Genomic DNA, 23,680 nt, shown 5'->3' with positions numbered 1-23,680 from the left:
GGTTAGACAAGTATAAAAAACATGAACGCTGCAGGTACAGTTACCACCAACCCCAAACCCTTAATCCAAAACAATTGCCTTATGTTTGGGTTCCTCGGACTCTTGCAGGTACCGCTCTGCCAGGGCTACGGCTCGGGTGCAAGTCTCGGGGCCCTGGTCCCTGACCCAGCTCTGCATTTCCGGAGGCAGGACCGTCAGAAACTGCTCCAAGATCAGGAATTCCAGGATCTGCTCCTTGCTGTGAGTCTCCGGCCGCAGCCACTGGTGGCAAAGTTCCCAGAGCTTGTTGCAAACCTCTCGGGGCCCCTCGGCCTCCTCGTAGCAGAAGAGGCGGAAGCGCTGCCGCCTCATCTCGACGTTGACCAGATCCTCATCCAGAACCTCCTCCTTCACTTTCACTGGTGACTCTCGGCTGCTCTCGTAGGCCTTGCTGGTGTCTCCACCGAGGCCTGGTGGGCTCTGGTCCATGCACTCGACCTTAGGCCACCGGCCACCTTCAGCCCCTCCCTTGAAGGAGGTCTGGAAATACTTGGTGTCTTCTCCTAGTGAGTACTGAGGTGGTTGGGGGTTCCTCCATCCCGAACGGGAGGGCTGCATCGCCTTCAAGAAGTCCTGCAACTGGGACTCCCAACAATGGTCTTCTGGCTCCCGTTTAAACTGCTGAGGCGTGGCCCCTTCCATCAACTCCCCGGTGGCCCCGACCTGAACGACATGAAGGTCTCGGGCTCCCCCCTCCAAAGTCTCCCGTGGTTCGGGTCCTGCAGGTTCCTGTTCCTCCATTTTGGTTTCCGAATCCAGCTCCTGAATGGGAAAGAGGGAAAAGTAAATTTTGTTATGTACCCCAAAAATGGGGCGGGGGGCGACCAATGAGAGCTTATGCTGAATTAAGAGCAGAAGAACAACCTTGTGTCTCAAACCCCATGGAGATGTCTTGGAGAGGGTGATGAGCAGGAATGGAAGAAAATTTGGGAGCTGGAGCAAACTGGGGGATGAGAATATGGGACCTCAGGAGGAGGACCCTGAGCTTCATGTCAGTGGCCTGCAGTGTGTATGTGGATTTGTGGTTGAAGACAAGAGATAGCCCATCCATCTCATTAAATATTCATTGATTTTTAATTGCAGGTCAGTTGCTTGTTTTATTTCTTATATATTCTTGGGTTTCATTACATCACAGCTCTAATTCCATATATTTCAGCGCATTACGACTGCTGCAACAAGGAGAAACACCAATTTCAAGCAGCAGCTCCCTATATTCCTAGCTCAGTGGTCAAGCATCTGCTTCCCAGGCCAAAAGTTCTGGGTTCAATACCGGGTATATCCAGGTAGAGCTAAGAGAAAGACCCCTAGAGAGCCTCTGCTGGTCAATGTGGACAATACTAAGCTGGATGGGCCAAGATAAGGCCACTTCCTATGTTCCTAGCTCTGTTCCATTTCAGACTTAAGTTGGGGTAGGAAGGTAGGAATTTCACATCCAAACTCTCCTTTAAGATGTCCTACGATGAACAACCCACCTCTCCCTATATCACTGGTTCCATTTGGACAATGGATCCCCATGTACCTATGGGGGGCAAGCCACTCTTTACCCTGCAGATCTTTGAACTGCCCTTGGGAATGGATTGATAACCCATAAGAACATTAAAAAATATATTAGAATTGTAGAGTTGGAAGGGGCCCCAACAGACATCTGGTCCAACCCAGGAATCTCAACACATGGTCCCCCATCCAATCTGAAACCATAGCAGACCCTGCTTAGCTTTGTGAACGTGCTAGCAGTTTTATTGCTGCACCACCAGATGTGCTTAAGAAGAGCCCTGCTAGATCAAGCCATTGGCCCATCTTAGTCCTATTTCTTTCTTTCCTGTTTATTTATTTAAAAAAAAAATTATATACCACTGTATCACAGGGGTATAGAAAGCCATAAAACCATACAGTAAAATAATGATAAAAAGCAAGTTAAAAGTTCTCATGATAACCAACCACACGCCTATGGGAAGCCTGGAAGCAGAACCCGAACAGAAGAGCCCTCTCCCCTTCTGAGGTTTCCAGCAACTGCTATTCAGAAGCACTGCTTCCTCCGACTGCAGAAGTAGAACATAGTCATTCAAGTTTCTTCCAACGCTGGCAATGAGGCTCCATCCATGCCGTCCAAAGGCATTTCCACACAGCAGTTCAGTGCGAGCTCAGTGCTGCGAATGCGTGCAAGTTTTGTGCAGCATCCACACACAACATGGGATCGTCAAGATGCCAGCCCATATTATTTCCACATTTAATCTGATTTTACTGTCTCTGTCGAAAATCCACTAAGTAAAAAAACACAGAAACAGGAAATCCAGATTAAATGGTGAGAGTGGACAAGCAAAATGTGGCACAGCGTTTCGATAACGACGTCATGTTATGTACCAGCAGCTCCAAGACCACAATAAACTGCTCTGTATAAAAACATAGCCTCTTTCAGCAGTTCCCCCTGCACTACAGGGGGTTGGACTAGATGATCCTTGTGGTCTCCTCCAACTCCACAATTCTATGATTCTCCCCCCACCCCACCCCAACCACTTGAAAACTGCTGAGAGTCTTGGCAGACCAGTTAATGGGTTTTTTCTGTCCGTTGTAGCAATTGTAATGCACTGTGCTAGATGCTGCAGGATTTTTAACTGTATTTTTATTGCTTCTTTCATTATTTAAATTGTATTTTATTTTTTGACATAGACTGCAATAGAAGGTACAATAATACATTAAAAAATACAATACAAAAGCAGCAATAAAAATACAATTAGAACTCAACATGAATATTTAACGCACTGCACCCACTGTTCACAGTTGCTGCACCCGCTGTTCTACACACACACCGCAGAGCACCGGATTGAAGTCCACAGGCCACAGTCTGGTCTGGTCCTAGTCTATTCAGGGACACAGAACATAGGAACTGCCTTATAATGAATCAGATCAGTGGTCCATTTAGCTCAGGGATCAGCAACCTTTTTTAGCTGTGGGCCAGTCCACTGTCCCTCAGACCTTGTGGGGGGCCGGACTATATTTTGGGGGGAGAAATGAATGAATTCCTATGCCCCACAAATAACCCAGAGATGCATTTTAAATAAAAGGACACATTCTGCTCATGTAAAAACACCAGGTAGGCTCCACAAATAACCCAGAGATGCATTTTAAATAAAAGGACACATTCTACTCATGTAAAAACACGCTGGTCCGCGGGCCGGATTGAGAAGGCAATTGGGCCGGATCCAGCCCCTGGGCCTTAGTTTGCCTACCCATGATTTAGCTCAATACTGTCCACACTGACTGGCAGCAGCTCTCCAGGGTTCCAGGCGGGAGAGTCTCTCCCAACCCTGCCTGAAGATGCTGGGGACTGAATCTGGGACTCATGGCCACACACCAGAACCTCTTTTATTGGTTACAACAAAATGCATCTTCCATGCCTAATTTAAGTAGGGGGAAGGGGATCTAGCAAGCACCAATTAAGGCCTCTGCAGAAACCTGTGTGCTCTTGGGTGCCACGTTGTCGACCCTTGAATAACAAAGCAACAGTGGGTAAGACAATTGGAGGGACTGCTAACAGAACTTCAGCAAAGATCTAAGAACATCAAGTTGCTAGTTTGTGTGTTTTTGTTTTAAAGAAAATTAATAAAGAATAAAGAACCTTCGGCTCCACACACACAATACATTTAAAGCACATCCATTACTGCCTCTCAAAGAATAACGGGAACTGTAGTTTATCTCTCACACAGCTGCAATTCCCAGCACCCTTACAGACTGTTCCCAGGGTTTTGGGGGGCATGTCATGTGCTTTAAACGTATGGAGTGTATACAGCCTTAGCACCAACCGAAAGGCAGAAAGAAAGGCCAGGTGAATTTTTCGTGGGAAGGGCATTCCACAATTGTGGGGCCACCACCAACAAAGGCCGCCTCTGTCATCATTGCCCATCTAATTTCACACATGGAAAAGGGCAGAGCACAGGACCTCCGAAGCTGATCCTCAGTGCCCACTGGTTCACATGGGTGAAAGCGATTACTGAGGTAACCTGGCCCCAAGCCATTCCAGGTCCTTAACAACTAATAGCAGCCATTCGTAAAATAAAGCTCCAAAACAAAAGCAGACAACCATTGCAGATGGAGCCACAAAACTTCAAATTTTAGGCGCCAGATCTCAAGCCTGTCAGCAACATTTTGCATCAATTGGAAGTTTATGAGGCATTGGTTTTGTCTGTTTTTTAAAGCAGCTTCACATGAATAGCATTGCTGTAATCCAGCCTGGAAGTAACCAGGACACCGATAACTGATGCCAAGGTCCATCTTAAAAGATGAAATAAATGTGTATTAAATAACTTGCTGGCTCACTTTGGCGTTGTGAGACTGACTCCCTTCCCCCTATCCTCTCCCAGGCCCCATCTGCGCTATGTATTTAAAGCAGTATTATATCACTTTAAACAGTCATGGCTTCCCCCACTGAATCCTGGGAACTGTAGTTTGTTCAGGGTGCTGAGAATTGTTAGGAGACTCCTATTCAACTCACAGAGCTATAATCCCTGGAGTGGTTTAACACTCAGTTCCCCTTCCCAGGGAACTCTGGGACTTGTAAGGGGAATATGCGTCCCCCGACAACTTCCAAAGGGCCAGTGACCAACACAGACTAGCACTTTTCATCTCATCTAGCTGGCTATGTGGTCCATGGAACTCCCCACAAGAGGATTCGAAGAGTGGGATGCTCTGTTCAGCTCATGCACTGTGCTGGCCAGCTCATGCACTGTGCTTGGGCCTCGCCATCCCATCCTCTTTGAGTGCACCTGAGACATACTGCCCCACCTGCCTGGGGGGAAGATCAGTGGCAACAGGAAGCTGGTCCCCCCCACCTCCTCCCCAGCCCGCTGCCCCAGGAAGCTGGTCCGCCATTACTGATCCTCTCGCGGAGCTCAGCTTCAGAGGGACTCCAGGATTCCCCGGGGCACAGTTTGGAAAGCCTCCGATTTAGGCCCTGCCTCTCGGGGTGACAGCCTGCCGCTCTCTCAGTTCTTCTGCAATAACAGTTCCTGGCAACCGTGCGAATCCAGACCGCATTAAAGCACCCATGTCAAACCACATGGCATCTGGACACACAAGTGCTCCGAGTCGAATTTTGCACACTTTTAAGTTTCTCCGAGGACCCCCTGCTCCTTCCCTCCGGCATTAGTTCCCCATCTCTCTCGTCTCTCCCACTCAGCCCCCTCCCTCTGCCACTACTTTGTACCTTGCATCCGGGTGTTCCCCCCCTTCCTTCCTTCCTTCCTTCCTTGAACTCACCCGCGCCTTGCAGCCTTTGTGTCTGCCGCAGCCCTTCGATTGCTCCCAGGTTGGGAAGCGAGATGCAAGAGGCCGTTTCTCATGTCAGACTGGAGGCGGGAGGCGGGACGAGAAGGGAAAGGGAGCCTTCCTCTCCCCCCCCCTTCCTCTCTCTCTCTCTCTCTCTCTCTCTCTCTCTCTCTCTCCAGCTCTCATCTCAAATTTCCACACGCCTTTCTAGGAACCAGAGCTTCATAGGTTTAACCCTCTGAACCACTCCAAGTAAGAAAAACAACAACATCAACAGAGGAGAACAATTGCAGAGGGATAGTGGCCATGTTAATCTGTTGCAGTCAAGAGGACTTGACTTGCAGTCTTTTAAAGGCCAGAAAGTGAACAGTGGCTGGAGCTTTTCTTGGACTACAAAATGCGCCACACACACACACACACACAATGTTGCTTTTCTAGCCCTAGCGAAGCCCCTCTCAAATGGCCCCCCCCCCATGTAAACATCAAGGAACGAAAATTAAAACTAAAGCCTTAAAAATAAAAAGGGAACAGAGTTCGCACTCCTCCAAAAGTCCTTTTTATTGTGCATGGCTAATGTTTCGTGCCCATGATGCTATTGGGGTGTCCACACACTATTCCACTTTCAATACTGTTTACATCTTCAAAGGTTTGGAGGCAAAAACACTGCTTTATTTCTAGTCACTGCAAGTCTTGTGGCTTACTGCTGAAATCCTTTAACTTTTCATACCACCAATGTTCTGGAGTATTATTATTATTTTTGTCGCACTCTGGATGTGCTATAGCCCCTTAGGACAGCAATAATGTGGTAGCATTGGAGAAACATTATTTAACAAATGTTGTATTTCAAATTGCTGTAACCTGCCCGTGGGCCTTACAGTGAAGCGTTGAATAACAACAACTAATAAAGTAGAATAAATCCACCATCAACAAATAAAGCAGAAAAAAAATCATAGCCGATACACCCTGATCAGTCACATCTGCACAATAGATTTAACACACATTTACACCACTGAATCCTAGGAAGTGTAGTTTACCCAACTCAGAGCTACAATTCCAAGCTCTTTAAAAGCTACAGGTTTCTTTGATGGGAAGCCATGGCTGCTTAAAATGGTATAAGAATGCTTTAAATATATTATTATTTCATTTCATTATTATTTATTAACTTTGTATACTGCCCTAGGACTTGCTGATCAGAAGGCTGGCGGTTCGAATTCCCGCGACGGGGTGAGCTTCCGTTGCTCGGTCCCTGCTCCTGCCAACCTAGCAGTTCGAAAGCACGTCAAAGTGCAAGTAGATAAATAGGTACCACTCTGGCGGGAAGGTAAACGGCGTTTCCATGCACTGCTCTGGTTCGCCAGAAGCGGCTTAGTCATGCTGGCCACATGATCCAGAAGCTGTACACCAGCTCCCTCGGCCAGTAAAGCGAGATGAGCGCCGCAACCTCAGAGTCGGTCACGACTAGACCTAATGGTCAGGGTCCCTTTACCTTTATACTGCCCTTCATCCGAAGATCTCAGGGAGGCTCACAGCATCAAAATAAAAGATAAAAACACAAAATACATAATAAAAACAGGAAGAAAAACAAAACAAAACAATAACACCCCCTTTCCCTCGCCTCCAAATATATGGTGCAGAAGTGACCTCTGGGTCAAGAGCATGGTGTAGAATACACCCACAATAAAATACCAGCCCTACATTAAAAGCTATGTGGAATGTCTTCCTTGCCTGCCTGAACACCACCAGGGATATGGTGAGGACCAGGGTGTTACTGCAGAAAAGTCCTTGCTCATGTTTTTTTTCCAAACTGCGACATGCAAGAGGGACTTGGAAGATTATCCTAATTTATAGGGAGGTTCATATAGGACAGGGAAGTGGTACCCTCCAGATGTTCCTGGGCTAAATCTCCTATCATCCAATGGCCAGGGATTATGGGAGTTGAAGGGTCATAGGTTCCCAATCCCTGATATTGGAGAAACCCACAAATCTATTGCCAATCCATGAAGTGTTGTTTGGGGGTGGGGTATTACATCTTAGGGATGGGAGATTCTGGCAAAATCAGCTTTTCTCATTTTCTAATTTCCCAGACTTATATTCCATTCTCCACATTTTCACATCTGTTTGTGGTGTGTATGTATAGCCCTCATGAACATTCATCAACATTTTTACTTCTCCTAATATATGTATCTTGGTATGGTGATTTTCCTAATACACACATTTTTATATAGCAATTCCCCCCCGCAATACAATGCCTTTTTTGTATACTATTTTAACTGATATATGCATTTTACTGCGCACTTTAGTCCAGTAAGTATGAATTTTTGTAGAAGTCACTTGGCTAGAGAACTGTGCTTCAAAATTAAGAGAAGTACAAATTTCAGAGTACAAATTTCAAAGGACAGCTGTGTTTCCATTTTCGTATTGTGTTAGTGTGAATTAGGTAGCTTAATATTTAAATGTGAACTGAATCAAAGACCTCCCCTTCCCTGATTACATACCCAGACTGGTACAAGGAGAAACACTGCAAACATAGACTGCATAATTACGTCCAAGCAGCAAATCTCTGAGAGGAAACACTGATTAGTCAGTTTCATGAAACAAAGTGTCTTGGTGGCCCAAGCAAACAGATTTGTTAGGAATACAGGAAATTGACATTATTACAAGGTGCACATACCAATGGTGGGCGGGGCCAGACGCAAAAGTGGGAGGAGCAACAGATACTTATTTTTTATTATTAAATTTATATACTTCCTTCATCAAAAAATCTCAGTGCAGTAAAAATACGAGATGAAAGCTAAAACATTTAAAACAAAAACAACAAAACTATAACCCCTCTACCCACCCAGAAACACATTTAAGAGGCTGTAGAATATTAATCAGCCAAATGATTTTTTTTATCTTTCTACCGTAGGCTACATTCCAGCCATGTAAAGCAATGCACATTTCTCCATCTAGGGGCATTCTCACACTTCAAGGACACCTTCCAGCTGCACAAAAACATTAAAGGAGGGCATGTATGCTTTCTATACATAAAATTTAAGAGCCTAAGAAGAGTCCTGCTGCATCAGACCAATGGCCCAATCTAGTCCAGTATCCTGTTCTTACATTGGCTGACCAGGTGCCTGTGGGAAACCTACAAGGAGGACCTGAGGGGAACAGCACTGCCTTCTCCACTTGTGATTCCCAGCAACTGGCATTCAGAGGCATAGATCGCCTCTGACAGTCGAGGATATAGGCATCGTGTCTAGTAGCTATTAAGAGCTTTCTCCTCTGCAATATTTGTCTAATCCTGTTTTAAAATGAATCCAAGCTGAGAGAGCAAGTTCCAGAGTTTTAACAATGTACACATCAATCAGAAATTTGTATCACAGCTTTACTAAAACGACATTAAAATAAAAAAGAGAGATGTCAAAATGCATGTATACCGTCATGCATGAGGTAAAAAAGTAAAAGGTAAAGGACTCCGTTAAGTGACTATTGTGTGGCGCAGCTCATCTTGCTTTCAGGCCGAGGGAGCAGGCGTTTGTCCACAGACAGCTTTCCGGGTCATGTGGCCAGCATTACTAAACAACCTCTGGCACAACAGGACACCCTGACGGAAGCCAGAGCACAAGGAAATGCTGCTTACTTTCCTGCCGCAGCAGTACCTATTTATCTACTTGCACTGGTGTGCTTTCGAACTGATAGGTTGGCAGAAGCTTAACCAGAACAACAGGAGCTCACCACGTCGCAGGGATTCGAACCGCTGACCTTCTGCTCAGCAAGCCCATCGGATATGCGCCCTCATGCATATCCAGTGTTAGTCATGCCCAGAGCAGACACAACTAACGAAGGTCCATTAATTTCAGTTGGTCTACTCAGTAAAACCCAGGAACTCCACCACAGTTGTTTTGCAATGGATTCCAAATAACTTTAGTGCAAGAGAGGCTGCCTTCCTTGCAACAGAAAGCTTAATTTCCATTCATTTTCTGATTCTTCATGTTATTTTAGTAAGGGCATGAGATCTCTGATCCCTGTACTCTGCAGGAGAGGACCTTCTGTAGTTATTACCACATCACAATATAGGAATCGGGCCTTTAGCATGTTGGTACCTGCCCTCAGAAGCCCCTTCCCCATTACAGATCAGACAAGCAAAATCTCCATTGCCTATCGAAGACCTTCCTTTTTCAAAGAGCCTTTTAAGTGGAGATATTTATCCCATTTTCTATCGGCGTCGGATTTGAAATTGATTTTACATACAAAAGTGGTTTTTAATTGCTTTTACATATGAAAGCGTTTCTAGTTGTTGTTGTTCTCCCTTACGTTGTTGTTTTTCATTTTAATATATAGGTCACTCTGCAATTGCTTTTATTGCTGCTGGTTTTCATTGTGAAATTGCTTCGAGGCATTTTCTGGGAAGCAATTATTAAATGGAATTTAAATAAATAATAGCAAGCGTTCTCCAACGCTACAAGCATAAAGTTGATGTTCATGAATATGGCGATGCACAGCAAAACTGACTCCATCACCTACAGGGCTGGCTTGAGGCCTTTCCCTGCCCGAGGTGGAAGGACAAGATGGCGCCTTTCCTCATTTAATGCAACTAAAGTGGGAATGACTGGGGGTCACACCACATGTTTATAACACTCTTATACCAGTTTTAACATTCATTGTGTGTCCTCCCACCCACCCACCCCTGCCAAATGTGAAAACTGTAGTTTTTTTAAGCCTGCTGTGGACTGTAGCTCTGTGAGGGGGTTCTCCTAACAACCGTCAGGACCCTGAACATAGTTCCCAAGATTCTTTGGGGGAAGCCATGACTATTGAAAGTGGGCTTAAGAGTGCTCAAATTGTATGGTGTGGATGTGACCTGGCAGTGTCCTCCACTGCACTTGAGGGCCCAGCCGCACGTACCTCCCTAGGGCATGAATAAAAGGTCTCAGCAAATATCCCGCTGAGTCCATGATGCATGAGGGACTGTTTACTTTGGCTCAGCGTCCCCTACACTGTGCACACACATTCCCATGCCCACATTTTTACCGGACGCCAGAACTGAACCCCTTCTCTCCCTCCTACAGTGGTACAGTGGTGCCTCGCAAGACGAAAAGAATCCGTTCTGTGATTCTCTTCGTCTAGCGGTTTTTTCGTCTTGCGAAGCAAGCCCATTGACGGATTAGCGGATTAGCGCTATTAGCGGCTTTTAGCGGCTTATCTGCTGATCGGATCAGCTGATAAGCAGCTTAGCGGCTTAGAAAGGGGGGAGGAAGGAAAAAAATACAGCAGGAACTCGCAAAACATTGTCGTCTTGCGAAGCAAGCCCATAGGAAATTCGTTTTGCGAAGCACCTCCAAAACAGAAAACTCCTTCGTCTAGCGAGTTTTCCGTCTTGCGAGGCATTCGTCTTGCGGGGCACCACTGTACCTCGCAAGACGAATGCCTTGCAAGACGAAAAACTTGCAAGACGAAAGAGTTTTTGGTTTTTTGAGTTGCTTCGCAAGACGAATTTCCCAATGGGCTTGCTTCGCAAGACGAAAACGTCTTGCAAGTTTGTTTCCTTTTTCTTAAAACCGCATTCCTATGGGAAACCGTGCTTCGCAAGACGAAAAATTCGCAAGACGAAAAAACTCGCAGAACGAATTAATTTCATCTCGCGAGGCACCACTGTATTCTGAACAGAAGAGAGGTGCAAAGAGCTTTGCTCAGTGAGCGACCACAGCGGTGGCTGGTTTAGACCCCTTTCCTCATTTGACGGGGTGCCAGATTTGAGGATGGGGCACATATCCGCTCCATTTTGTGTTCCTGTCTCTCTTCCTTCTCTTTCAGCTGTGGCAGCCATTTTGTCTCACGCCACGTTCCCATGGCAGCCATCTTGTGACTGGTGCCCATGGTGATTTCTCAAAATTCCCAGTGTGCCCACCAGTCCCAAAAGGTTGGTGGTTCCAGATGGCACTGTGCACACCGCATACTCTCTTCTCAGCAGAGGAGGTCCTGCTCCATGATCACCTACTTTCTGAAGCCTCACACCAAGGAGAGTAGCCCTGGTTTATTATTCCTCACCAATTAAAAGCTTTTGGCAGCAGCTCCGAGTAGCTTTGCAATGCTGCCACCCCCCTCACACACACCCCCCACAATTTTGTTACCATTTTACAGACCGATTTTATTTTGCTGGCCTCTGTTACTTTTGCGATCTGCTTCAGTTCTGCTGCTTTTATTGTTTTTAATGATGGATGGCTTTAATCTGTTGATTCCCTGGTGCGGCTGCTTTGGTTTTATTTTACAAGAAAAGCAGGGCGCCAAACCATTAAATGAGATAAATAAATAATAATCTTAAAGAGTCCCTGCCAGTTATGCACACCTCTTAAAAAGTCAGACACAGAACCTCTGCCAGGAAGAAAAGAAGCAAACCTGATACAATTCTTTTAAGCTTATTTTTTTTTAAAAAAAAAAAGAGTAGGGGAGGCTTGCTTAAGGCCTCCTAATAAGCTTGCATCTGAGCGGATATTTACTAAGGCACATTCCCAATTCCTAGCTTAATTTTGTGGCTGCTGTGATACACACTTGTGTGGTTCTACACTGACATTTGCCACACTTTATTCTGCAAGAAGAACAAAGAGCCTTGTGGCACCTCAAAGACTTAATACTTTTATTATGGCACAAGCTTTTGTGAACTACAGTGTGCTTCATCGCTCTCCTGTGCTTTGGATGAAGAGTGAAATGCAGAGGGCAACATCCGCGACTCAGTGAAAAGGCTGTGTGTCTGTGCACACGTGTGATGACTATGATCAGGCTCTCTACCGAAACCAGATATATTACACAAACTTTAGCCCAAGAATGGGGAATCTGTGGCCCTCCAGATGTTGCTGGATTGCAACTCCCATTATTCTGATCATTGGCCACGGTGGCTGGGGCTGCTGGGAGTGGGAGTCCTATATCTGGGTGGCCCCAGGCTCCCCACCCTGCTTCAGCGATTGGAGGTGGTGGCCCAGGAAGAGCCCTGTGGAAGCACAAAGCTTGCTTCCACAGCAATACAGTTGGGTCATGGAGGCCACATTCACTTCATATGTCTCATGCACTATATGATACCACTTTAAACAGCCATGGCTTAAGAATTCTAGGTGCTTAGAGTTGTTAGGAAACTCCCTTTTCCCATCACAATGGTATAACCATCAGGGAACTCTGAGAAGTGTAACTCCCAGCACCCTTCACAAACCACAGCTCCCAGAATTATTTGGGAGAAGCCAGCACTGTTGACAGCAGTATCATAGTAATTTAAATCTATGGTTTGAACCTTTAGTAAAAGCATTAAAAACTTGAACCCAAAACCATAGAGATAGACAAATCAGTTCATTTCAGTTCTATGCTTCTTGTTTTTCTCACCTCCAGTTCTTCACATTTCTGTAGAAATCTGCCAGATTTTGTGGGGGGTGGAAATCCTAATGAAAAAGCTCATTTTCAATGCAATTTTTCACATACTCAAATATTCACAGAGCTACCATTCCCAGAGGGGTTTTGCAATCAATCCCTCTTCCCAGGGAACTCTGGGAATTGTAGCTCCGGGAGCAGAATAGGGTGTCTCCTTAGAACTCCCAGCACCCTTAACAAATGACACCTCCCAGAATTCTTTGGGGGAAGCCATGACTGCTTAAAGTGTGAGCAGGGAGTCTTTCCCAGCCCTACCTGGAGCTGCCAGGGATTGAACCTGGGGACCTCCTGCACACCCAGCAGATACTATGAGTTAATTACCCTTCCTTCCCTCCCTCCCTCTCTCTGCTTGTGTAATTATTTTGAGAGCTCTGCCTTGCCACATTGGCTGCTGCAGTGGTAAATCCAGCTTTCCTCCACCAGCACTTTACTGCTGTTATAATTTGTACCCTGCTATTCGGGTCATAAAATGCAGGCTGGGATTTAAAAAAAATAAAAATAAAATAGGCATAGATCTTGCTGAAAGAGGCGTATGTCTCAGGGTGTGGTGGGGAGTCTACATAGCTGGTCCAAGGAGAGGCCCTTCGCCATCCAGAATAGGGATGCAAGGGGCGGGAGCGCAGTGTATCCTATCCTGTTTTATTTTGGGTGGGGGTTAAGAGGGAGGCATGCGCTCTGATGCATCTGGGGCCTGCTGCTTCTTTATTGGTGCGCTTAGCCTAGAGCCAGAGACTGCCTTGCTTTTTATTAATCTAATAAAAGGATTTGACAGAGCACTTCTAATATGCAGAGTGCTCCCCCCCCCATTGCTCGTCATCCCAACAAACAGCAGCTTTTATGGGTCAAAAAGCAGAAACGGGAAAAAGGCAGTCTCTCTCTCTGGCCACCTTCCCCCAGAACCAAATCCAGTTTTGGCAGCCATTAGCCACAGCTGCAAGATTAAACCTGTGGAGTCAGAGGCAATGTACTTTTGAATAAAGGTAAAGGTAAAGGGACCCCTGACCGTTAGGTCCAGTCATGACTGACTCTAGAGTTGCGGCGCTCATCTCGCTTTATTGGCCAAGGGAGCCGGCGTACAGCTTCCGGGTCATGTGGCCAGCATGACTAAGCCGCTTCTGGCGAACCAGGGCAGCGCACGGAAACGCCGTTTACCTTCCTGTCAGAGCGGTACCTATTTATCTACTTGCACTTTGACGTCCTTTCGAACTGCTAGGTAGACAGGAGCAGGGACCGAGCAACGGGAGCTCACCCCATTGTGGGGATTCGAACCGCCGACCTTCTGATCTGCAAGTCCTAGGCTCTGCGGTTTAACCCACAGCGCCACCCGCGTCCCAATTTTTTTGAAATTTTTTGGGGGTACTTTTGAATACCAGGCAACAGATGAAGGAGAGGGAAGTCGGAAGCTGCACTCTTCAGAGCTGGACCTCTGGTCCATGTAGTTTGTGAGGTTATAACAAGAGCCCTGTCCTCATGGTGTCCAAGCAGGTGCCTCAAAGCAAAACCTCTGTGCAACAGGGTTACCTGGCATACAGAGGCCTAGTGACCCTAGTGACAGAACACAGCCATCATAGCAAGTACCCTCCATGAATCTGCCTAATCCTCTTTTGTAGCCACCATTGCACCTTGTGGGAGCAAAGTCCAGTTTTAACTGCGGGTTGTGTGAAGGAGGACTTTCTTTTGTCTGTCCTGAAATCTTCCAACATTCCACTTTATGGGGTGTCCCTGAGTTCTAGCATTATGAGTGGCAGCAGCTCTCCAGGGTTCCTGGGGTTGGACTAGAGGACCCTAGGGGTCCCTTCCAACTCTACAGTTCTATGATTCTATGACATTTCCAGCCCTGCTGCAATGTGTTATATGTAAGGCTGCCTCTGAAGGTGATTCAGAAGCTTCAGATGGTGCAGAATTCGGCAGACAGTTTGCTCACTGGGACAAGACAGTTTGAGCGTATCACACCAATCCTGGACTGACTGCACCAGCTGCCAATTATCTTCTAGGCCCAACTGAAAGTGCTGGTTTTGACCTATAAAGCCTTAAACAGCTCAGTACTGCAATACCTCAAGGATCACCTCTCTCCACATAAAGCAACCCAGACTCTGCGTTCATCCGAGACCCTTCTTCATGTGCCTCCTTTGTGCGAGATCTGGAGGGTGGCAACACAAGAACAGGCCTTCTCTGTGGTGACTCCCCATTTGTGGAATGTTCTCCCCAGGAAGATTTGCCTGGTGCCTTCATTATATATTTTTAGGTGCCAGGCAAAAACGTTCCTCTTCAACCAGGCCTTTGGCTGATTAATATTCTACAGCCTTTTAAATGTGTCTGCAGGAAGGGGGGGTATTGTTTTGCTGTAAATGTTTACTTGTGTTTTTATCCTGTATTTTATTTTGTAAACCACCCTGAGATCTTATGATGAAAGGTGGTAAATCAATCTCAGAAACAACAATAAATACCTGGAGATGTGGGGGATCGAACCTGGGACCTTTTGCATGGGACGCATGTGATCTGCTACTGTACAACCCTTCCCAGTTACTTGAGAGCCAGTATGGTGTAGTGGTTAAGAGCGGTAGTCTCCTTATCTGGGGAACCGGGTTCGTGTCTCCGCTCCTCCACATGCAGCTGCTGGGTGACCTTGGGCCAGTCGCACTTCTGTGAAGTCTCTCAGCCCCACTCACCTCACAGAGTGTTTGTTGTGGGGGAGGAAGGGAAAGGAGAATGTTAGCCGCTTTGAGACTCCTTAAAGGGAGTGAAAGGTGGGATATCAAATCCAAACTCTCTCTTCCCCAAATATCCTTGCAAATAATTATTGGGGGCTGGCAGTCACTGATTCACAGACCCACCCTTATGATTGTGCTGCAACTCTGGCTTATTCCTGCCCCTCCTCAATTTCTCCACTGGCTACTTCTGAGGAAGAAAAGAGGCCACAGCAGGTTGCCAGCCTGTAACACCTTGTCTGCAGTATTTGCAGTGGCTGCCAATCTGATACCTGCTGAGTTCGAGGTGTTGGTACTAACACATAACAGATAAGCTCAGAGATGAGGCTACCTGTGAGGCACCTGAGAGGTAACAGCAATGGCAGGAGAGCTTCTCCTGCAAGCAGAGGCAGCCTGTCCTGTTTCGCCGCCTGAGGCAAAATGGGAAGGTGCCACTTTGCATTCATGCCATGGACCCCGCTTGCCGCCCTCACCAAAGCCCCACTTACACGGCTGCAGCTTCTGCGTTCTGGCGAGATCATGAGAAAGCACTGCAGGAGCCTCCCCGTGTGATCTTGCAGGACTCTTGTGAGAGCTCCCTAAAACCCAGAAGCCACTAGATCAGCTTCTCCTCACTTCTCTAGCATCATAGGAGCCAACTCTTAGGGGCCAAGGTCCTGTCCCCCCCAATAAAATATTTGAGGGCATCACCCCCCAAGTTTGATGGTAATTGCTATTCAAATGTTGTCTGTGTACTGCGTCTTGCAATCGATTACGTGGGGTGAAGCTTACGTGCCCCCCAAAGTGCTTTTTTTTAAGGAAAAAGGTTCCAGTATTCACCATGAACTTGTTACAGTAAGTTACACTTTTAACATTTGTGGGGGAAAGATGTCGGTACTGCATACCCTTGAATACCCAGAAAAAAGAACTGCCCCCAAATATCTGGCAGTGGGGGGGCATGCCCAAGGAGGCGCCCCTTGGATTCTGCTACTAATTAATACTACTAGTACTACTACCACCAATAATAGTCAGTGCCTTTTTTCTAAAAAAATGTTTAGGGGTACTCTCATTTTGACTCAAGAAAATCACCATTTTATAGTTCAAATTGGGAAAAATAAATGCAGAAAATGGACAAAAGTACAAAGATTCACAAAATGTTTAGGCATACCCCTGTGTCCCCCCCAAAAAAACACACAGTGATAATAAAGTGTTAGTCCCTAAATTGCTACAAGGCTGTGTTGTTTGGCTAGGAGTCAGCTAAAGGGAAGAACAAGTAGCAGGTGATAGGAATAGCCAGGGGTGTTATTAGGGCACAGCCCAAGGGGCAGTGAGCCCCAGGTATTTTACACTGGGGGCCGAATCTCCTGTTCCTTGTCTCCTTTATTATTTAACCATATGGGAGCACTGGAGATGGGCAATTTTTTCTTTAAGTCTTTCATTGTCCAATCTTAAGTTCTCTTTGCCAGTTTGTAATTTTCTTTTAAAGCCTTCATGAAAATTCCACAGCATTTTAGTGCAAATGTCTCTTAACATACACCCTTTTTGTGTGCAAGTTTGCCAAATATACCAAAGCTATTTCCCCTGGCATAATGCAGTTGTGTGCATCATTTTTGCCAGCATATGCATGTATATGAACGCTTTATCCCAGTGCATGCATTTCTGCACACACTACTTGACAAAAAAACTGCTCTGCAAAATTCAGCAAAGTGTGGGTTTCAAACAACAGCCGTGTATTTCAGTTCATGCATTCTTTCGGAAAGTGAAAAATTGTTTCAGAAACATAAAATGGTAAAGTCTGAAGGGACCCTGGGGGTGATCTAGTCCAATGCTCTGCCATGCAGAAATCCCAACACCCATGATAGATTCCCATCCAACCTCTGCTTAAAAACCTCCAAGAAAGGAGAGTCACAGCTCTCAACATCAGAAAGTTCTTCTTGATGGTTAGTTGGAATCTCCTTTCTTGTAACTTGAAGCCAATGGTTTGAATCCTACCTCCTGAGCAGGAGAAAACAAGATTGCTCCATCTTCCACATGACAGCCCTTTATAGATACTTGAACATGGCTATCCGTCTCGTCTTTCCCAGGCTAAACATACCCAACTTCCTCAACCGTTCCTCATAAGGCTTGGTTTCCAGACCCTTGATCATCTTGGTCACCCTCCTCTGCACATGTTCCAACCTGTCAGTATTCTTCTTAAATTATGGCGCCCAGAATTTGGAAACAGTACTCCAAATGTGGTCTGACCAAGGTAGAGTAGAATGGTACTATGACTTCCCTTGATCGGGACGCTATACTTCTATAGATGCAGCCTGGAATAGTGTTAGCTTTTTTTGCTACTGCATCACAATGTGGACTCATGTTAAGCTGGTGGTCTACTCAGACCCCTAGATCCTTTTCACATGTACTACTGTTAGGCCAAGTGTCCTCTATATTTATATTTGTGAATCTGGTTCTTCCTGCCCAAGTGCAGAACTTTGTCCCTATGGAAATTCATTTTGTTAGTTTGGACCCAGTTCTGTAATCTGTTATAGTCAGACCAGAATCCAGGCCACAGCTCTCTCCCAGTTCTACCTAGACATGCCTGGAAACATCTGCATGCAAGGGAAATGCTCCACCACTGAGCTACATCCCTTCCTCAAGTTTTTAAGGTACCCAGAAACGCCCCTGGGATGAGCCACTGCCGATGTAGAATTTTCTGGCCCACACAGACCACTAGTCTGACCTGATATTAAGGTAATTCTTAATTTTCACGGCAGTGAGATGTGCCACTCCTGCTGAATTCAGCTCTCTCCTACCGCAGAAGTAATAAAAGATTAAAGAGCAACATGGAAAGAATTCACAAACATCCCACATCTAGAACACCCACGTAAGATGCTGCAGGGCCAATTCGACAGAGGTTGTTCCCAGCTTAGTCCCAATCCCCAGGGGGAAAGGATCTCTCTTGAAATGCAGATATATAAGTTCAGGCATCCCTTCTCTCAGCTTCTGAGCCCAAGAGGCACTGATTGTGTTTATTTCCCTCTTTCTTGTTACCAGACCGTGCCAGGGAGAGATTTCCTGCCTCTTTAGTTATTTATGGGATTTTTCCACAGCACTTTTCGACTTGCCTGCCCAAATCCGCTTTTCCTGCCCCCAATCTGCCTTTTCCTCCCCATCGTTTTTTTCTCCTCCTCCTCCTCTCCACCCATCATCCCGGGTACCTTCAATTCACTGCTCTGAGACATCTTTCTCCAGCCGCTTGTAAAGATAATTCAAAATCCCAGTTGGCAAAGGCAGCAGACAGGAAGTGGCATTCATGAATGCAATCCCATTCTTCCCTCCCTTCCCTCCCAAACCTCCTCCCTCTCTAGCAATTGCAGCTCAGTGGATTTAACCCTCAAAGAGCTGAAGAAGAGCACCTCTAGTCTGGGAATCTGGAAGACAAGTTCTGAACATCTTCCCAGGGAATTCTTATTGGGCTTTAACTATTGCTCATCCGACTGAAAGCAGACCCAGGGAAATTGAAATGCCAAACCAGCTCAGTCCCATTAATTGCAATGGGACTTGGTTAGATGCTGCCCATCGATTAATTGGAATGTACTTCCTGATCTTCCTCCCAAAGGTGGCAAAATCATCAGTGATAAAGCAATGCAATTAAAAAATGAGAGAAGAACGTAGATAAAACATTGAAAACCAAATTAATAAAATATAAACAGTGTCACCTCCTCACGTGGCTACTCGTGGCAAAGGCAAGCACATCAGAAAGGCTGTTCACCGTCCAGAAGAGGTGGGTGAACTTTTTCGATCTGAGGGCTGCAATCCCTTCTGGGGAAGGAAGGGTCACACAGAATCACAAAATTGTAGAGTTGGGAGGACCTACAAGGGCCATCTAGTCCAACCCCCTGCAATGCAGGTATCTTTTTGCCCAACGTGGGGCTTGAACCCACAACTCTGAGATTAGGTCTCCTGCTCTAAGGACAGAGCTATCCAAGCCAGAGGCCAAAAAATAATAATTCCCCACCCCCTCCATGCAGGGAAGATGACCTGTCCCTTTGATCATGTCAGCTGCATGGTTGCATTCTGATATCGCATTCCCAACATTTCCCCTATTTTCTCTCCATCAAGAACCTCCATAAACTTCCTCCTGGAGCCCAGACAAATTACACCCAGAGCACAAAGAGATTTGTGTGCATATGTTGGGGTGCAAGCATAAATGAAATTTACAGTATGTAATGAGAGAGGATGAGGAACAGAAGCTCAAAGACAGAAGAGAAGAAGAAGAGTTTGGATTTGATATCCCGCCTTTCACTCCCCTTCAGGAGTCTCAAAGCGGCTAACATTCTCCTTTCCCTTCCTCCCCCACAACAAACACTCTGTGAGGTGAGTGGGGCTGAGAGACTTCACAGAAGTGTGACTGGCCCAAGGTCACCCAGCAGCTGCATGTGGAGGAGCGGAGACACGAACCAGGTTTCCCAGATTACGTGACTACCGCTCTTAACCACTACACCACCAGACAAGCAAATATGAATTCTTAAAGCAGATTTGGGAACAGCTGGTGCCAGCCAAACCTGCTGGCTTTAACGAGAAACCCACAACGGAAGCAGCAGCAAAGCCATAGGTTCTGGGAGTCAGATATTTGGCTGAGAAGTTTGAAGGAGAAAGCATTGAAAGTGGGTTTTGTGATGCTTTAACTGTCCTATTAAGCCAGGAGGTGGATATCTTAAATGAGTAGCATTTCGTGAATGGTCAATCATATATGAACGTTCAAATAGTGTTTGCAGTGCTCTAAATGTCATATTTTGTAAAGTTGAAAGAATAAAATTTATCACTCCCCCCTTGCAAAAGAACAGCAACGCCCATTTCTTTCAGATGCAGTTTCGGGACGGAGCCTCAGTCCAAGAACATAAAAAGAGCATTGCTGGAGGAGGCCCATGGCCCATCTAGGCCAGTATCCTGTTCTCACAGTTGCCAAACAGATGCATCAAAGGGAAGCCGACAGTTCGAGATGGAAACCTCCTTTTCTGTGGTCTCCATCACCTGGTATATATTGCCTTCAACAGCAGAGGTAAAGCATAACCATCGTGACTCATGGGCGTAGCCATAATTTATGTTTGGGGGACAGGACTTTGGGGGGGGGCAGAACCAAGCTGTGATGCAATTGGTCAGTTTGTTAAGTATTTTTATTTATTTACTGGAGGAGCAGCTGACCCCCTCCCCGCTAGGCCCATGCTGTGGCAGGCCAGCGGCTATGGAAAGTAGAAAGCCTTATCCCCCATGAATTTATCTAATCGTTTACACCAGTACAGGTTGGTGATCATCCACAAGAGCTCAGGGGAGCGAATTCTGTAGTTAAACTCTGCGCTGAGTGAAAAAGTACTTTCATCTGCCTAAACCTTCCAGCATTCAGCTTTGTTGGATGTGCCGGAGTTCTAGGACTGAGAGGGAGAAAATATTCTCTCTGCATAACTTTATACACCTCCATCCTGCACCTCCCTTTCCCTTTTCTCTAAATTAAAAACTTCCCAGCAGTGTTCCAGCTCGTCTCTGCTTACGTTCTGCTGGAGATGCAATAGGGATAATGCTTCTTTAAAACATGGAACAAGAGGGGGATAAACTGAAATTGCAGAGTTTTGAGAAATTAAAAGACAAAGTGCGAGACTGGCTCCATTATTACCAAATAATGGAGGTTTATAAGTTGGACAGGAAAATTGGCTTCCAGGTGGAAAAATCAAAATTAGAAACAGAACTGATAGAACCCAATACTAAGAACTTGTCAAGAATGTATAACTTGCTGTTGAAATGGAATACACAAGATGAAACAGTGAAATCAGCTATGATAAAGTGGGCACAAGATATTGGTCATAACATTATGTTTGCTGACTGGGAACAGTTGTGGACCACCGGTATGAAATTTATGGCATGTAATGCCTTAAAGGAAAATATTATGAAAATGATTTATAGGTGGTACATGACCCCAGTCAAGCTTGCAAAAATTTACCACTTGCCTGATAATAAATGTTGGAAATGTAAAGAAACTGAAGGTACTTTTTTTCATCTTTGGTGGACGTGCCCAAAGATTAAAGCTCTCTGGGAAATGATATATAATGAAATGAAAAAGGTATTTAAATATACCTTCCTTAAGAAACCAGTGGCCTTTCTCCTGGGCATTGTCGGCCAATTGGTGCCAAAGAAAGACAGAACATTCTTTATGTATGCTACAACAGCAGCAAGAATACTCATCGCAAAGTATTGGAAGACACAAGATCTACCCACTCTGGAAGAATGGCAGATGAAGGTGATAGACTATATGGGACTAGCAGAAATGACTGGCAGAATCCGAGACCAGGGAAAAGAAACAGCGGAAGAAGATTGGAAGAAATTTAAGAACTATCTTAAGAAACATTGTAAAATTAATGAGTGCTAGAATGATGTGGTGTGAGAAATTAAATGGAGTACAGCTGTAAAGATTAAGTTAAAAGAAAAGAAAGGTTGACAATTAGATAAAATTAAGGGTGAGGATTTGCTGAACTAAATATTTGAAATGGGAATGCAGATAGGGGAGGTACGAGGAGGTCGGTGAAGTAAGTTTTAAGAAAATAAGGTTTTGAAATTATACTTGTTCTTTTTTGTTTTTGTTTGTGTGTATTAATTTGTCTGATATAATTTGTAAAATCTTAATAAATATTTTATAAAAAAAATGCTTCTTTAAAACGTATGTTTTTTCATTGTCCTATATTGAAATAATTTTGGCAGAAGGTAACTGAAACAATCAACAGAACTGTACGGAACAACCTTACATTTACAGAGCAAAATATGTTCTTGAATTATATACCCAGCACATGGAACCTTACAAAAGGACAATAGGAGTGCCCTTACCACAGCAAAAAGACTGAAACAGTGGTACCTTGTGTTACAGACGGGATCTGTTCCGGAGGCCCGTCTGTAACATGAAATGCCTGCAACTCAAAGTGCACGCCGTGATTTGGCGCTTCTGCGCATAGCACAATTTAGCACTTCGTCACATGCGAGAGCGGCGAAACTCAGAAGTAACGCGAAAAGATGCAACATGAAGCGGACGCAACATGAGGTATGACTACTGGTGAATTGGAAAAATAAAAATGCAGCTCCCTTCTACAATTGGACTGAAGACTTATACACAAACTCACAACATATGAACAACTTGCATATAAACGAAGACATGCCATGGACAAATTCCGTCTGTTCTTACAAATACTGTAATAGGTTAAGATCTGGTGAAGAACAATAACAACCTTGCAAAAATATATAGTATTGGATTTCCCCCCTCCCCCCTTTATTTTCCCTTCTACGTGGGTTGTTTCTCTTTCTCCTTTTCTCTTCTTTATTTACGTCTCATCATGTTTAGTGCACATATAATTATGTACTTTTTGAACTTTCAATAAAGGTGTTTTTTTAAAAAAAGAAAACACAACACACACACAACTAAAAACTTCCCAGCTGTGTTTCAGCTCATCTCGGCTTACGTTCTGAAGCTTGCAGGCGAAAGATTAAAGCAACACCCCTATCCTGATTTTTTTGGGTTGTTGCTGTTCTTTCCTCCCCGCTCCGCACAGCATCTGGCCTACAGGGGTACACTGCACCTGTAGGTGGAGGTTCTGTTTTCCGCAAGAGCACGCGGTGGGGTGTGTGGCCCAGCGATGATCAGCTAACAAGCTCTCCCTTTGATTTGGCAGGCGTGGGAAAGGAAGGCGGGGAGACCCGTGTACATCTTGTTTACTCCTTGCTTCGGATTCCCCTCCATCCGCCGCTTCGCCTCCGATCGCCCCCTTCTCCCAAAGCCCCGACTTAACTTACCGCTCCCAAAAGGCGCTGACTCCTTTTACAGCCGCTGCAAAATCGCAAAAAATAATAATAATTCCAAACTTCGGAGCGACCCAAAAGGATACTCAACCGAGGGGGCGGGACAGGAAGAGGAATTCTATGGAAGTTTTTAAAAAACAATAGTAACAACAATAATATTAATAATGTCTCCGCTTTGGCTGCGCCTTCTCTAGGCAGGAGAGCTCGGTGCTTTTAACCCATTAAGCCTGATTTTGGGAAAGTAAGCGGCAGGGCTTCCGGGTGTCCTTTTTATTGTGCGTTCATTTTTACGCTGTGAGCACAACAAACATTTCAAGCGCGTTCCACGCCCCCTCCCCGCCGCCGGAATCCTGGGAGTTGTAGTTTGTTAAGGGTGCTGGGAGTTGTAGTTCTGTGAGGTTCGAAATGCAGTTCCCAGGATTTTTTTGGGGGGGAGGTGCTTTAAATGTATGGGTTCTCAGTGCAGGGTGCTTTTC

The 23,680-nt window shown here is 45.5% G+C and overlaps 1 protein-coding gene across 3 annotated transcripts; it reads right to left on the bottom strand.

Moving 5' to 3' along the window:
- Positions 1–45: 45 nt before the first annotated feature.
- Positions 46–23,479, bottom strand: LOC310701905 (uncharacterized protein). Of its 3 annotated transcripts, none has more exons than XM_083493413.1 (2): positions 23,199–23,479; positions 46–801 (listed from the first exon to the last, which is right to left on the bottom strand). In XM_083493413.1, the coding sequence occupies exon 2, from the start codon at positions 778–780 to the stop codon at positions 61–63; it is 720 nt and encodes a 239-aa protein (XP_083349539.1). In that variant the 5' UTR covers positions 781–801; positions 23,199–23,479; the 3' UTR covers positions 46–60. The 3 variants fall into 3 exon arrangements, with proteins under 3 accessions (XP_083349539.1, XP_083349537.1, XP_083349538.1); XM_083493411.1 differs by lacking the exon at positions 23,199–23,479 and adding an exon at positions 18,587–18,724; XM_083493412.1 differs by lacking the exon at positions 23,199–23,479 and adding an exon at positions 5,293–5,439.
- Positions 23,480–23,680: the final 201 nt, after the last annotated feature.

Source organism: Podarcis liolepis, assembly GCF_965112155.1.
Source record: "Podarcis liolepis genome assembly, chromosome: 2".
NCBI lineage: Eukaryota > Metazoa > Chordata > Lepidosauria > Squamata > Lacertidae > Podarcis > Podarcis liolepis.
The sequence above is the reverse complement of the archived record's forward strand: the minus strand, read 5'-3'. Positions and strand labels throughout refer to the sequence as shown.